The sequence below is a fragment of the Podarcis bocagei genome, assembly GCF_964188305.1.
Source record: "Podarcis bocagei genome assembly, chromosome: 2".
Classification (NCBI taxonomy): domain Eukaryota; kingdom Metazoa; phylum Chordata; class Lepidosauria; order Squamata; family Lacertidae; genus Podarcis; species Podarcis bocagei.
Window position 1 is genome coordinate 82,167,550 of NC_138126.1, and position 17,098 is coordinate 82,184,647.

The 17,098-nt window shown below is 41.4% G+C and overlaps 1 protein-coding gene across 10 annotated transcripts in view; it reads right to left on the reverse strand.

The window, feature by feature from the left end:
• The window catches only part of CSNK1A1 (casein kinase 1 alpha 1), a gene marked incomplete at its 3' end in the record, with an annotated part of 39,161 nt that extends 22,063 nt beyond the window's left edge, over positions 1–17,098 (reverse strand). For 3 of the 10 annotated variants that reach the window (XR_014003915.1, XR_014003916.1, XM_081178666.1), the window contains exons 1-4: positions 16,417–17,097; positions 15,431–15,537; positions 3,016–3,142; positions 1,217–1,315 (exon numbers count right to left, since the gene is read on the reverse strand). Coding sequence is in view for 8 of the 10 variants with exons in the window: in XM_081178666.1 (XP_081034792.1) it covers positions 1,217–1,315; positions 3,016–3,142; positions 15,431–15,537; positions 16,417–16,539 (456 nt within the window). Of the gene's footprint in view, positions 1–1,216; positions 1,316–3,015; positions 3,143–15,430; positions 15,538–16,416 lie in introns of all 10 variants that reach the window. The other 7 variants (XM_081178665.1, XM_081178668.1, XM_081178669.1 and 4 more) reach the window with 5 other exon arrangements.

A 17,098-nucleotide genomic window follows, 5' to 3' on the forward strand; every position in this document is an offset into this window, starting at 1 on the left:
AACTGTCAAGAGTGTGGAGAAAGGGACTCAGAAGAAGAAAAATTGCATTAACTGGTTTAATTGTTCTTGCTATATTTCCAGTTCTTGCCAGAAAGTTAAAGAATTGGATTGCATTAGGGAAACAGAATGTTAAGAGTGTGAAATTTAGAGATAAATGAAATTTAACAGAAATAGGATTACAGGAAGGCATTTTACCTTAAATTTTTTTGAGTGCTGCTGTTTTTTCTCACCCCTCCTCCCCAAAGTTCCTAACTGGTGTACTGTAACTCCTTTAAAACAGAATTCAACAGTGATGGTGGTTGTTTTGTTTTTTGGTTCTAAAGTAATGGTCCCAAGTTGGCATCCATACAGGCAAACAAAGGTAACATTTTATAGCTAGTCGTATCTGAAGAGTCAACACTGAAGGCCTATGAAGAACCAGGTGGGTATCTTGCTCCCAATAAAATAATCAATCACATACATTTGTCCTGCACTTAAGAATTTCTATCCAACAGCATGCTTAATGCACTGCCAATGCTGCCTGTCTGTCCAAGCTCAATGTAGTTTAATGAATTTTAATCCCACAGTCTAGACAAGAAAAAAATCCAACAAAGACATGCATCTCCAGCTAAATTAATAAATCATCCCCTTCTAGTAAAAAAAAAAGGTACAGTACTTTAAGTCTGTGACTGTTATTCTATATCTACACTAACTGCACTTTGAACTTTCACAGGCTTGTGAAAGCAAAGGAAGCAGTTAAGTCAACAGGCTTGTGTTACTATTAGAAGTCAATGGTTTCTCTATAGATTGGTTACAGCCAATTTTAATATCTAGGTAGCTGGTAGTAAAGGCTTCACCATGCTGGCCTAAATGCAGTTGAGAAAAAGAAATCGCAGTTTATGGTAAGCGGTGCTATTGCAACTCATGGGTTCTGAATAATCAACAGTATCACTGAACAGAGTGAACTTGCATACTCAGTTATGAGTCCATTAGACAACATATTGATTTATATCCTTAAATTCCATAATTAAAATATGGCCAAAGGTTGGGGCCATAGCTCACTTCTGCATTTAGCACTATGATTGAAATTCCTATCTGTTGCCAAATAATTGACAGATGTCAGCAAATAATTGACATGTTTAGCAATGACAAGCAATTAATTCAAGCTGCACAGCATTTCCATGAACTGCCATTTCAGCATCCTCCATTCTTTCATGCAAAAAAGTATTAGACTAACCTTATTACAGTGACGCCCGATACCCATTAGGAAGTTATCTGGTTTAATGTCTCTGTGTATAAAATTCTTTGTATGCACATATTCAATTCTACTGATCATCTGTGAACAAAAGAAAAATGACCAAGATTACAAAGCTTTTCAAGCAACAATATCTTAGGCATGAATCTAAGCGTGTTTTGGCAATTACCTGCATTGTTGGTAATCTTTATGAACCCAAAGGCTGCATGTTGGTGGCCAAGAGTTGGTGCGACCACACACCACACCCACTCCCACCCTCTTGCGTACACAAACACACACCACACATGGTTTGTCCTCAGCTAATCCATGCAAATCAGATGAGATTTGTGGGGGGGGGGTTGGGGGGGAGGGTGTTATTGCCTCTTCCTGTTCATCAAATGATTGGGGGAAATGTAAAATGCACTGCCATCAAGGTACTGGGGTGTGCAGAGGGGTTGAAACTTTTCCAACTATCCCAGCACTTTGTTTTCTTTTTCTGCTGCCATAATTGTTGGAGGGTCCAGAAAAAAAACTGCTTGGGTAACAAGAGCAGGCCTATGGGCTTCGAGAGGGATGGTTAGTTATCCTGACCTACAACATACAAATCAAACCAAACAGTAAGACTACTAGTTTAGTAATGCTTTTGAATGTTAGCTAGTGTAAAACAACAAACAAACGAACAAAAGCCCCTGCTGACTCTACAGAGATTGGATACTGAGTTTCTTCCTAACAGTCTAAAAAGGTTTAAAAGGCTTCGTCATGTATGGATGGCGTTCATGCTGATGACTTAGAAGAAAAACAATAGACATTTTATTTAATCATGCAATTTTTTTAAAAAAAAACAATAGACATTTTATTTAATCATGCAATTTAAATGTATACTAAAATAAGAGATTTAGAATCACAGTAATACTTGTAAAGCATGTCTCCATACAAATAAGCACCTGTCTACTAAACCCAGTATGTCCATATTTCCTGAATAGGAGTAATCCATAAGAACACTAAACTTTAGCAGTGGAATACTTCACTTGCTCTGTTCAACAGGGATGAAGCTACTATGGATCCAAACTACTTCTCCCACTGTATGTTGCAAACTACTTGTTCCAAGCAGTTATTGAACAAATGACACTGTTAAAATGTCAACTCTGGAGTATTTGAGTGTTTCTTGTGTTAGTTCTGATATTAAATGGCTAATGCTCACTGGCCCTCCAGATGACTCATTTCAAGCTATTCTAGAAACAAATTGCTATCCAATAGCCATTTTACTCTAAATTTAAGAATCTATGCCTTTGCAAATCTCTGCATTATATGCCCATGCTGCAGATCTGTTGATTCTAATGAATATTATTGAAGCGTTCTATGAATGTTGGCTTTACTATTTCCTATTTCATTCAGCTTCTGTTTACCATGAATTAATTGAGAAATATAGCTACAATAGGCTCTTGGCCTGAGAAAGGTGAACTACTGCACTATTTTGGATGATCTTCCTAGCCAAAGATGCATGCATAACTTCAGTCTTATGCAATTAATATGAAGACTGCAAGTAAAGATATGAGGCAAACTGTCAATATAGTTGCTTGCATGGCTCCATTAAACGGTTTCTAGAATTCTAATATTGTGTTATATACATTAAATAATCTGCTACTATCACTATTCCTTTTTCTTTCTATCATTTTTGTTTCTATATTCATTCGAGTACATGTAATAACAAGTCATACAGTCTGACCTACTTGAAAGAATGAAACGAACAGCATTTTAAGGCACTGTAATATCCATTGTGTAATGTTTGCAGATTTACATACCTGGTCTGCTAACATAAGTACTGTTTTCATTGTGAACCTTCGAGAACAAAAGTTGAAGAGATCCTCAAGGCTGGGTCCAAGAAGATCCATGACTAGAACATTATAATCTTTCTCCTGACCATACCACCTATAAAGAAGCAGAAATGGTTAGGATAGATTGAATGTAACCAAACATAATACTCATAGTTTGTTTCAGAAAATACTTATTTTCTGAATATTGTTTTCTTAATATTTAATGAATCCCACTTTTGTAGATTTATTTTTCCGTACAACATTTTAAAATCTGACAGTTGGTTATGGTTTACAAAGCACACATGATGCCACATAATGCAGTCAAGGGTCAGCATTGCTGGGTAATTTGCCAATCCCTGGAGCCTCCTGGCCCTGTTCCTCCTCCTCACTAGCACAGCAGAAGCTAGACCATAAGGATTTATATGCTGGCTTTGGGAGCATAGACCTCATAAGGCAGCAAAAAAAGTCAAGGTGAACTAAGATATGTAAAAGAATACAGATTCTTAACTATAAGGTCTCAGTGGCATTAAGAACATTGTTAAAAAGCCAGACTGGATGAAATAAATCCTCAAGGTATGTTTGAAGGCCTGTACTGAAAGCTCCCTTTCCCATTCATAGGCAGCTCTGCTAACTGCAGGGCCACAATCAAGAAGGCTTTATCCCTTGTGCCTACCATCTTAATGTCTGGGCAGTCACAGAGGTCTCCACAGTTGATCTTAAACAAGAATGATTGTATAGGTGAAGTAGTAGATAGGTAGCCGTGTTGGTCTGCCATAGTCAAAATAAAAAAATTCCTTCCAGTAGCACCTTAAAGACCAACTAAGTTAGTTCTTGGTATGAGCTTTCGTGTGCATGCACACTTCTTCAGATAAATGGAAGTCCATCAACCTGGTATCTGAAGAAGTGTGCATGCACACGAAAGCTCATACCAAGAACTAACTTAGTTGGTCTTTAAGGTGCTACTGGAAGGAATTTTTTTATTTTGTATAGGTGAAGGCAGTCCTTTAGATAAGGGACCCCTAAACTGATTTTAAAGGTTAAACCCAGCAATGAGACAATGAAAAGGAGCAATAGCTTTGCACACCTTGACCTCCCTCTCCCACACACCCCTCTGGAAAATGGTGCTAAGCCCAGAGAAGCAAGCGAATGGGCATCAACAACAGGAGTAAGGAGGACCCACTGCGAGCATCTCTCCTTAACGATCCTCTAAAATCTAGAATTATCATGGAAATGTAGTTAGATTGCATCTAGTGGTTTTAGTTTAACCAAATCAAAACACTGATCCTTTCAACTGCTGCAGAAAGCAACAACATATGCACAGTGAAATCACTTTCAGGAAGCGCCCTAGATGCATATGTAACAATATTCAGGCATTTTATCTTTCTCCAACACTCTCTAGAATTGAGAAACTACCATGACAGCAACATTTGGTATACGCAGAAAGGTCACACTGTAGAGTCACTTAGAAATGGGAACAATTGATAGTCTAAAAATCTGTGTACAAAATAGTTTCAATCATTTCTTTTTTAAAACTGAGGAGTCTAACTACTTGGAGAGCGTAAATTGCACACAGCTGGGAACACACCATAGCAAAGACCACAATACAATACCAATCTGAAATGCAATGCTGAATTCTATGAAAGAGTAAAATAGTGTCTGAACCCAGGGAGGCACACCAATGTAGGCTTTATGAATGGGTAAAAAATAAAAACAAGGTCAACATTTCTGAAATCACTATCTCAACTTGCCCTCTACAGACAGAAAGAGCAACCAATCAAGATGGGCATAATAAAATTATTGGCACCAGCAGAAGACAACATATAGTAAGGTCAGTTGAAGGAAAATACGTAAGTGAAGGCTGTATGTTTTAAAACTGGCAAGATACAGCCAGTCAACTGACTTTTAAGTTAGCCTTCACAAGCAGCTGGCACTTGAGGAACCAAGAGGCTCTTTGTCTTGTGGGAATGCAGACACTCAACCCTAGATGCTCCTTAGATGCTCATGTATGTAGAGAAGCAGAGGGGGAAACTACCTTTGGGATTCATACAGGTATTACTTATAATTCCTTCTAGCAATGATTCAAAACTTCCTGTACGTACTCAGTATCATGCAAAATTGCATGAGGTATTAACATATTACATATACTACAGAAATATATATATAGAGAGAGAGAGAGTCCAGTAGCACCTTAGAGACCAAATTTGTTCTTGGTATGAGCTTTTGTGTGCATGCATACTTCTTCAGATGCTACAGATAGATATTGGTCTAAAATTTACAGATGCTCAGAAACTCTTCAGGCAAAAACCTTAAGAGGGGGAACTCCCCCTCCCACAACTGCATAAGGCCACTATGGCACAATATGTTGAGACAGAATTGGGGGAGGGGAGAACAGACAACTGGGTAGGAGGGGGAAATGGAGTGACTGAAAAGAAAGGTGAGAGGTAGAGACACTAAAGCAGGGGTAGGCAACCTAAGGCCCGGGGGCCGGATGCGGCTCAATCATATTCTCAGTCTGGCCTGTGGGTGGTCCAGGAATCTGCGTGTTTTTACATGAGTAGAAGGTGTGCTTTTATTTAAATTGATCTCTGGGTTATTTATGGGGCATAGGAATTCGTTCATATATTTTTTTCAAAATATAGTCCAGCCCACCACATGGTCTGAGGAACGGTGGACCGGCCCATGGCTGAAAAAGGTTGCTGACCCCTGCACTAAAGTATACAAAGGTTAGACAGACCATCACATTCTCTGGGTAGGTCACTTCCAGTTTAACAATAGACTACTTAAGTGTCTCAAGAGATGGAATTGAGAGCTGTCTGTAGACATCAATTGATAAATCAGTTCTAGGATTGGGCATGAGTCAATCTTTCCACAAACAAAAAACTACAATGGGGTGGGCTGTCCCAGAGCAGCCCAGTGAGAGCTAAATGAAGTCAGTGGGCATGGAAGATCAACTCAGGATTCAAGGCAATGTTTAAAACATCTTAAACATTTACATTTGTGGCATGTGTTATTAAGAGGATAGATTTGCCACTGTACTTATCACAATATTTGAGTATATAGGATAAGGGGAATAATATGTAGAGTAAGTTTTAACTTACACAATACTCACATCTTAAATGCATCTCTAGCAACTTTCAGACAGGCAGAAAGTGTGACTGACAATAGTGATTTCACCATGGGTTTATATTTAAAAGGCATCAATTACATGTACTTCATGTTTACCTAAATAAAACACTGAAAGGGCTAGTCAAAGTAAAATGTACCCAACTGAGACCATAAATTAACACTGAATTTTTTGAAACTATTGTGATTATACAGATAGTGGTACCTGTAGTTACGGCCTCAATCCATTCTGGGGTGCCATTTGCACCCCGAAAAGTCCGTAACTAGAGCACGGCGCAATATAGCACTTCTGCACATGGGCAAAGCACGCAGAACGCTGTGCACGTGGCGAAACCCAGAAGTGTGCCGCATTTGCAAGCCAAAAAGCCGAAACATGAACCTAACACAACACGAGGTATAACTGTACTGACTTAATATATATATAACATTGAAGGCAGAAGAAACTGCGATGTTTACTTGTGTTCAAGTACTACTTCAAGCGGGACGCAGGTGGCGCTGTGGGTTAAACCACAGAGCTTAGGACTTGCTGATCAGAAGGTCAGCAGTTCGAATCCCCATGACAGAGTGAGCTCCTGTTGCTCAATCCCTGCTCCTTCCAACCTAGCAGTTTGAAAGCACCTCAAAGTGCAAGTAGATAAATAGGTACCGCTCCGGCAGGAAGGTAAACAGCGTTTCCATGTGCTGCTCTGGTTCGCCAGAAGTGGCTGTCATGCTGACCACATGGCCTGGAAGCTATACACCGGCTCCCTCGGCCAATAAAGAGAGATGAGCACCGCAACCCCAGAGTCAGCCACAACTGGTCAGGGGTCTCTTTACCTTTACCGTTTATCTGCTTATGAAACCCATAAGATAGATAACAAGGGCACATAGCCGCAGTTGAAATACCCTATGATTCCTTGTTCATTTAGATAGTGGTTGATATCAACATCTAAATAAAGCTGTCCACCAACTTCTGGTTGATTAAGCATGTCACCTTTTTCTTATACTTTTAACATAACACAAAGTCTAGACAGGTTAAGTCAGAAGTCAAACACAAAACGCACCCAAACTCTAAGGTGTGACAACTATCCTTTGAAGGTAGTTGCACAATTAAACCACATATTTCAGCAATGCAAGCTAGTAAAGCCATACTTCATTTTGCTAAATTCTGCCTTGCAACTAGTCATCTAGCAAGAGGCAATTGTGGGTCAGAATGCATGCACAATAAGATATGTCATTGACACTGTTGGAAAAAACACAGTAATAAACCAGAGCAGGCTACTGTCTCAATGCATCTACAGACTAGTTCACATGAAACTTCCCTAAACATTCCATCAAATGGGGAACTGACTGAAATTCAGAGAAACAATCTTGATCGCGGCTCTTTAGCCCATAGTTTAATTTGGAAGGAAGGAGTGGTAAAAGGCAATGCATTTCCGACCTTTTCTCCCTCCAACACACTGAGCAGCTGCTCTCATTCTGTTAACAAAGGATTTAGCCTTACACAACAGAACTTCCCCTCCTGCACACACACCCCGGGGGAAACTCCAGAACACATTTTTTGGGGGGGGGGTGAGAGGGGGAAAGTTCCACTGTGAAAACAGAAATCCTTCCACTAACGGAATGACTGACTTAGCACTACTTCGGATACAAGTCTAAGTCCAGGGACAAGAGGGCATAGTATGAACACTTGGTGAAACCTTCAGAAGCTAGGTTAATGCTTTGCCAAAGAAAGCAGGCTTAGGTCTGATCAGCACCTGGAACCAAGACCTATATTACCTATGTAACCCTATGTATCTACTCCTGAAATTCATGACAGAGAAGAGGAGGAGTTTGGATTTGATATCCCGCTTTATCACTACCCTAAGGAGTCTCAAAGTGGCTAACAATCTCCTTTTCCCTTCCGTGAGGTGAGTGAGGCTGAGAGACTTCAGAGAAGTGTGACTAGCCCAAGGTCACCCAGCAGCTGCATGTGGAGGAGTGGGGAATCGAACCCAGTTCACCAGATTACAAGCCCACTGTTCTTAACCACTACACCACACTGGCTCATCATATATTTAACAAAATAGTCGTCTTCTTTTTAAAAAGGGTAACTCGAGGAAGTTAAACATGATTAATTTGCAAGCATGCTTCTCTGCTAAGGTGAATCTGGAATAGCAAAAATGCAGTGTTCAAAACTCCCATTGTTCTAGGCACATTTTGCAAAAGGGAATTTCATTAGCATGAGCCATTTCTGAGCTCTGGGCGCAGTACTGCACCTAAGATTTCAGATTAAAACTGCATAGTGGAAGGAAAGGAGGAACCTTTTTCTGCCTCCCCACTTCCAGCTACTCTCTCTGGAGAAGAGACCCTCTTAAAAATATTGGGGGGTGGGCAGGGGAAAGACTTGACCATGTGAAAAGTGAACATGATATTTTAGCTGCAGTTCATTCATTTTCAGCTTTGTATTCTTGTTATTAAATAGCGCACCTAGACATTCCGTTGTTGCGCCCATAATCTATGTTTAAGGTGCCATTTAGCTCCTAGCTTTCATATTCTAGGTTTTAACACCAGAAATGCTCTGTCTCCATCACCTGGGCTGTTTGGGCAATCTATCCCCTTCCCCTAAACAAGGCACTAGCTCAGTTTTTTAGAGTGCTGATAACACCACAGTTGTGGGCTCAATCCCCATATGGGACAGCTGCATATTCCTGCATTGAATTCTATGATTCAATTATTCCTGGAGCCAATTATTCACTTCTGCAAATGAAGATGATGCACTTTTGACCCCTCAATTTATGCATTCCTATGTATTTCAAATTTGTATGACCAGGAACATAAAAACCTGGGGCACCTAGCAGTGTTTGAAATTAGCCAGTTACATTTTGGTAGTGGTGTTGTGACTATGTGGAGATTTCTGGGTGCCAGGTTGGTGACCAGAGTTTAAAAACCTCTGCCTTAGTCCATAGTTAATACCACTTCCATTTTCAGTTTGCGCGTTTCTCCTTCTTGCATAATGGGACAAGTGAATTGTAAGAACAAGCTACAGTCAAGCAATGTAGTTGAGATCATAGAATTGCAGTCCTGGAAGGGACCTCAAAGTTCATCTAGTAAAGGCAAAGTAAAGGACCCCTGGACAGTTAAGTCCAGTTGAATTTGACTATGAGATCCGGCGCTCATCTCTGCTTTCAGGCCGAGGGAGCTGGCATTTGTCCATGGACAACTTTTCCAGGTCATGTGGCCAGCATGACTAAACCACTCCTGGAGCACGGAACACCATGACGAGTGCCAGAGCGCATGGAAATGCTGCTTCTCTTCCCACTGCAGTGGTACCTATTTATCTACTCGCACTGGTATGCTTTTGAACTGCTAGGTTGGCAGGAGCTGAAACAAAGAAGCAGGAGCTCACCCCATCACAAGGATTTGAACCACCGACCTTATGATCGGCAAGCCCAAGAGACTCAGTGGTTTACACCACAGCGCCACCAGGGTAATCTAGTCCAACCCCGACAAAAAGGCATTCAGTTGTGATGACAGTAACCTAGATTTAAGATGCCACTTGGCACCTAGCTTATATACAGTGTTACCTCGCAAGACGAATGCCTCGCAAGATGAAAAACGCGCAAGACGAAAGAGTTTTCCGTTTTTTGAGTCGTTCCGCAAGACGAATTTCCCTATGGGCTTGCTTCGCAAGACGAAACGTCTTGCGAGTTCTTGCGAGTTTGTTTCCTTTTTCTTAAAGCTGCTAAGCCGTTAATGGCCGCTAAGCCGCTAATAGCCGTGCTTCACAAGACAAAAAAACCGCAAGATGAAGAGACTCACGGAACGGATTAATTTCGTCTTGCGAGGCACCACTGTATCTGAGTTTCTAACAATGGCACCTAGTCCTCAAGCCACCTAAAAAATTGCCACTGGCACTTAAGAAATGTTTAAGAACTAATTCACGGTCAATGAATTTGAAACCTTTCATTCAAGTTGTCCTTATGACAATTTCCCGAAATTATATGGACATATGAGATTTAGAACCAATCCCACCAATGTTTTGGTTTTTTTACAAACCTATTTTAAGAGAAAAGACAATATTTGATAGCCTTCATTCAACAGCCATAAGCAAAGGTACACAGACAGTTTTTGTAATGAAAATGCATCTTAACCCAAACCAATCAAAAGTTAGATGCCATGACTCCACCTTTTCAAAATTGTCCGTTTAATGCCTTCCCTCTGGTCAGTTTGAAAGAGTTCTGTACAGTCATACCTCTTCTTGCAAACGCATCATGTTGCTTTTTTTGGGTTAAGAGCATGGCAAACCCGGAAGTGTTTACTTCTGGGTTTTACTGTGCGCGTGTGCGCACACGCACGTGCAGAAGCGCTCTATCGCGCTTCACACATGCACACAAGCCCCACTCTGGTTACAGACTTTTCAGGGTGAAAACGGCACCCCGGAACGGATCGTGTCCGCAACCAGAGGTACCACTGTAGTTTTGTTTCTTATGATGAAGTGGTAGCAAATAGGATAACCATAGAACAGGGCCCAAGATTCAAAGTTCAGCTTAAACACACACACAAAATCCCTAAAATGCAAATCCTTATGTTATGCGGAAGTCAGTTCTTAGAGTTTCCAAAGCAACTTATCAAACAGTGCTAGGAGCAGGTTTCAGAAAGGGATGGGTGGGGTTATTTCAGAAATCCTTTCATACATACAAAGCATGTTGTGCAGCCTTTTTGACCAGGGCCTGTAACAAGTCTGTATGTAGCAAGAAACTGCCCTGATGCTCCTAAGGACAGAACAAGGGGGACCTGCAAAAGGAGTGTTGCTGTATGGAGTGTTCCTGTTCAGGGTTTCAGCCAGATATACCCTCTTCCACTATATTCCCCTCCAATTGCCTCCCAAAGATGCTCTGTGGCCAGTGAGCATGCTTAGCCGTCACTGCCCTGTTGATATGTGTGTAGACTGTCCCTCTCGTATTCCTTACGGATTGTTTGTATATCTGCAAACCCTGTGGTTTCTCTGATCATACTGATACCTCCCCTCTTGGTTATCATGGGCCCTGCTTTTGCTGAAGTCCTATCAATATTGACCAGCTCAGTTTGCTTTTAGGAGAGACAAAAGTTTCTAATAGCAAAGTTTAGTGTCTATAATCAAACTAACATGATTTTCATTCTGATATTAGTTCTCTACAGGCACTCTCTTATGTTACATAAACACATGACGGGGGATGCAAAGACAAGTCTCTTGTTTGACAAGATTTTACTAGACTATGATTTAGACTTTTATTTTTTTTTAAGTATTTATGAATACCTTTTCTGCCCACAAGTAGCTATAATTTGTAAAAACAGTATAAAGACATCATAAAACTTAACACCACAAAACTACAGAGTTGAATTTAAAATCCCTCAAAAGCCAGACAAAGCAAAACAGTATTTAGGGTTTGCCTAAAGTTAGGAAAAGATGGTGCCAACCTGACCTCCAAGGAAGGCAAGTTTCACAATTGGGTGCTGGTACAGAAAAGGTCCTGTCCTGGGTATCCATCAACCTAGCCTCCCTTTGTGGTGGCACATACAATACGGTCACTGATAAAGACTGTTAATTTTGGACAGGAGGCCATCTTTCAGATATCAAGTATTGGTATTTGTGAAATTGTGTTGTGTTATATTGGGTTGTAAATTGTGTTTTATTGGGTTGAAACCAGTAGGGCCCTACTGAAAACTGTATGAAATATTAGTTAAGACTTAAGTCGCAGTTATTTCACTGGAAACGAAGTGCAACTAAATTTTAATCCAAGCTATCATTCACCAAACCAGTTAATCATTTGCAAAAATAATATAACAAAAAACATACTGGAAAACCTGTTCAGTTTCTCCAACACAAACTATTTGATGCAAGAATAATCTAAGAGTGCATATGCTTTCTTGTGCTTCATGTATTTTACATGTGAGGAACAGAGCTGTCTTATTACTGATCTTCTAAGTCACTCTGGGAACTTTTGGCTAAAGAATGGAGTAAAAGTGTTTTGGATAGATAATCAATAAAATAAATCAGAAATTACAAAGCAGAGCCATAATGCCAACCAAATCAATGGAGGTAAAAATAAATAAATAAATCACAACTTCATTCATCCAGGTGATGTACTTCAATGTTTTTTAAAGAAGTGGAATGGACCTCTAAGGCCATCTGGTTCAACCCTAGCTGATGAACACTATAGCATTCCATGTAGTACAGCCTGTGGAAGGAGCCCACCACTTTCCAGGGCAGCCTGTTCCACTGTTAAACTGTGCTAACCACAGGTGCAGAACTCAAACCATGATCTGAACATCTAGTTGCACATGCAGTTATTCCTAATGTTTAGCTGAAATCACCTTTCATGTAATTCAAACCCTTTGGTTCGGGTCCTACTATCTGAAGCAACAGGAAACAGGCTCAATCCAATCATGTGACAGCCCTTGGAAGTATTTGAAGAGATACATATTGCCTTTTAATTGTCTCTTTTCCAGACTAAACATACCCAACTCCATTAACCTTCACCATCCAGTTTGATTTCATTTTCTAATCTCTCAGAATCATGCAGCTATAGCTTTAACTTCATATTCACAGTGCAGCAGCCTCTGGAGGCAGAGAAACAGTAACTGTCAATTTAGACATCACATCACATCCATTAGCACTGGCCATTTGGCCTGCTGGTCTGCCAACTGACTGAAATCATGCTTTTGTCAATTCAGACAATATGCAAAATTACAGTCTTCCTTTAACCATAGTTTGAACCATCTTCAGCCATTAGCTACACATGGGGTGGATAACCTGTTCCCTTTCATTTGTTGTCAGGATCCAACTTCCATTACCCATGATAGCCAATGGTCAGGGATGATGTCCAGCAACACCTGGAGAGTCACAGATTAGCAAGCCCTGAATTATGCAATGATCACAAGTGCATGCCATGGTAATCAATGTTTGAAATTTGCCAGGAGCATTTTGCACCTGGTTATCGGCCATTTGCAGCCAAATGAAGGGCACCAGGATGACACCTGACATCTCCACCAACTGGGGGTGCAAGCCTGGGGATCCTTGGATCTTGACTGTTTTCATACACTAGCAACACATCCAGCAGAATTATATTGTATTTTATCTGCACAATCATAATGAATTTCAGGAACCAAATAGCTGTATTGAAAAATATGACTTTTGAGGCATCTAGCCCCAAAACTGCAACTAGGCATTCTGTTTTGGAAACCGTTACCCTGGTTTAAGGAGCCATTTGGTACCTAGCCATATCTGAGTTTCTAACACTGATGGTAATCCAACAAATCACAGTAAATCAAGAACATTCCTTGACCTATCATTGAATTTTCTTGGTGCCAATGAATCATAATCCATGATTCAGATGTAACACTAAGCAGGGGATCATAGTTTGCTTCCACCCAACAGAAGCACAATGGAGAAAATTAGGCACAATTGGCTTGTGAACAGGTAGCCATAGTTAATAGCTTACAATGTGAAAACACAACCAGCATGTGTAGTTAGCAACATGCAAACAAAGAAGACAACAAAAACTTCAATGATTACTTCTGAGATGAAACAACAGTTGCCTCAGCAAACATTCCATATCCTCATAATAATTTATCATCACTCAACCAAATCAATTTCCTTTACTGAAAAAAGTCACCAATTACTTATTAATACATTTATGGAATTGGGTGGCTAAAGTATATTCTGCATTTCCTAAAAATATACTTCCCTTAATGTTTTGTTATTTACAAACAACTGCCAGGTTTAATAAAGCAAAAAGTAAAATTTAAACAATTAAACTAAAAAAAAGCCTCACTAACCAACATGAAACTTCATACAATCCAGTGGTTTTTAAATGGACATCTACAGTTCTTCATAACAAAATACTGGCTTTCAAAGCAAGATCATCCAATTTTCAACCTTAGCAGCAAAAATTTAAATAATATTATGCTCTGCATCTAAGCACAGGCCTGAATGCAGAACAGCCAAATCTATTACGTAATAAATGCAGCTTTATTCCTACAGTTGCACAATGTAATTAAATCCGGGGGGCAGTTGCTTCATACAAGTATGTCATTGAATAATTCTGTATCCATTCAGTAAAGGACTTATGTAGGTTACAACATGGCATTGTAGTTTATGTAGTTCACAAACTTCCAGCAGCAGAAGCCTCTTATGACTAAGACATCAACATTTCTTACTGGTTTACAATTGCAACCGAGTTTTTAACTACTTAGAGAATAGAATTGGAAGTGCCTTTACTAAGTTTATTTTCTGCTTACACATGGTTCATTTTGATTATGAGGTACAAATGCCAGAAGTCACAGTACAACATACAGAAGTGAAATGTAAGAGTTCAGAATGTCCAGCCATTTAAAAAAAGGTAAGTAGAATAACCATCCTAAATTGAATTCATTTACTGTAGTTTCTTCACTTGCCAAACTTACAACTAACAATATTCGTAAGCAAAACCCAATCAGATTATTTTTTTCAGATATACAAGGTATTTAACAGTACTGCCTGATGTTTTAGGGCACTAGCAAAGAGCTGCTAAGAGTCTTGACTCAGAATCTTTTCCTTTGTATAAAGTTTTTTTAAAGTGCTTTTTATGAGTTTCACAATAGAAAAGCAGACTGAGCCGCTACTTTATTTACTCTCCCACTAGCTACTAGTTCCCTCCATTACAAGACTGGGAACCTCTCAAGTAGATCTCACAATGAAATTCCATTTTCAAGGAGAATAAAAGGAAGGAAGGTGATTTAAGCAGCACTGCGTAATTAAGAGCTCAGTGATGCACATGTCGTCAGCAACTGTAAGGGGCTTCCACTTTCTGCACTCTTCCTTCCCTCCCCAGTCCTCAGAAGCCCCAATCTTTCAAGATACAATACTGATGGTAGAAGGGAATGGGAGCGAGGTGGGAAATTAAATATATTCCACTTCTTGGGAATGTTTAAGTACTGACATCCGCCATTTTCTGAGCAGAGGAGGAAGACATGTTGGAACAAAAACACAAAAGGGAGCAGCCATTTCCACTGTTCTATTCCAATCCTCAGAGTAACCAGTACTCCTGTCTCAACTACTGCTATATTCTCAAGTACTAGATAATTTTGTTGGTGCAGAGATGGGGAAGGGAAACAAGCAGCTGGTAGGGAAGGATCCTTCAAGATCTTTTTCTAGATGCAACTTGCTACCACTCATAATAAGGCTTATTTCAGGCAACATATATGTATCACTTCCTCTAGCAGTGAAAAACAAAATACACTCATCCTTTGGGGAAAAGAGATAATGACTACTTTATCTCCCAAGAGCTATAATTCTTACCGTATGTGAGGGATGCCAACTCCCCCTTGCAGAATCTTGTATAGTTTGCTTTCATATAGCAGCTGGGGATGTCTGGCCTTCTGAGACTCCAACTTCACAGCTACTTCCTGCAGTGAAGAGGGAATATGGGTCAGAGATCCTATTGGAGCAAGAGGACTGCATTTCTCCACTACAGCATATTTGAGGGCATGGGAAAGCCTTCCACAGGAATATCCTGGTAAGTGACAAGCTCCGCAAACATATTCCACACAGTGCCGACTTCTGTAAATATCCATCCTAGGGATACTAACATTAATCCATTATTCCCAGAAAGTGTTAAAACACTATGATGAAGGTGCCTTCATTGCCTCTTGAACGAGGTTAATTGTGAATGCAAGAAATGAGCTTAGGTGCAGTTTCTCTATAGATCACATAAGGATCCCCCCTCAACAATACAAACGGCCTCTTTATCCATCTATTACCAGGCAGCCTGGCGTTTTATGTACTACAAACACTACTAAGCTAACAATTAAAAGAGTCGGGGCCGGGGGAGAGAAAATTTTCAAAACTGAACCAAGCATTGCAGACTCATCACTGCCAAGACAGGACGGAAACCCTATTACAAAAATGCAAATCAAAACCCTACACCGTGAAGGTGCTTATTATGATTTGTCACGAACGTGTCCTTCCCACCCCCACCCCACAAAAAGAACCTAAGAAATAAGTTCCAAAATAAAAATGAGGAGGAAAAAGTCCGACGCTAATATCTATAAACGACTAAAGCGGAGAGGCGGCGAAGGAGAAGCCAGAAACGGCCCTCGACATAAGGGCGAAGTGGGGGCGGCCAGGCTTTGTGGCAAGAGAGTCCGGGGAGCTTTTCCTGGCGCTTTCCCCCCGAGTTGATGTTCTGCCAGGCGGGGGGGAAAGGAGCGAGAAGCGACCCTCTTCTCTGACGCGACGGGGGGAGAGGGGAGGGAGAAGAGGCCCGGGCGCCCGCCGGCCCTTACCTCCCCGTTGGTGATATTGATGGCCAAGTATATGTCCCCGAAGGAGCCCGAGCCGATCTTCCGCACCAGCTTGTATTTGCCCCCGACGATGAACTCGGCCTTGGAGCCGCTGCTGCTCGCCATGGCGACCGAGGGAGAGCGCGAGGGGGGAGGAGGGGGGCTTGTTCACACGTCGACGGCCGACTGCCGAGTTTCTCCTCAAGGAGCTCCCGCTACGAAAAAGCCAGGATTTCGAGGGGTCTGTCGGTGGGAGGAAGAAGAATGAGGGGGGAAGTGTATGGAGGACGGGGGGAGGGAGGGAGGACTCCGGTCCCCGAGGCTCCGTTCGCAACCAGGCCCCTTTGTAGGAAGCGGACGTCCCCCTCCACACGCTTCCGCGGCTGTCAGCGCTCTCTCTGCCCTCTCAGGAAAGGCAGCCCTGAGGGCTGGGAAGGGAGGGATAAGCTCGAGCGGATCCGGCTGCCGCCGACGCCGCCTGGCGCTTCATTCGGCCGCCGCCGCCATCTTGTCTGTCTCTCTCTTGCTCTCGCTCTCTTTCTCTCTCTCTTTCGCTGCTGATATCCAGGACACAAAATGCCTCCAGCCCGCGACCGACGCTTCTTCACCGCGCAGAGCACTCTGGGAAACAGGGGAGGAGAAGCGTCTCTCTGCGCATGCGTTTCCCGGAGGGAGGACAAGCAGG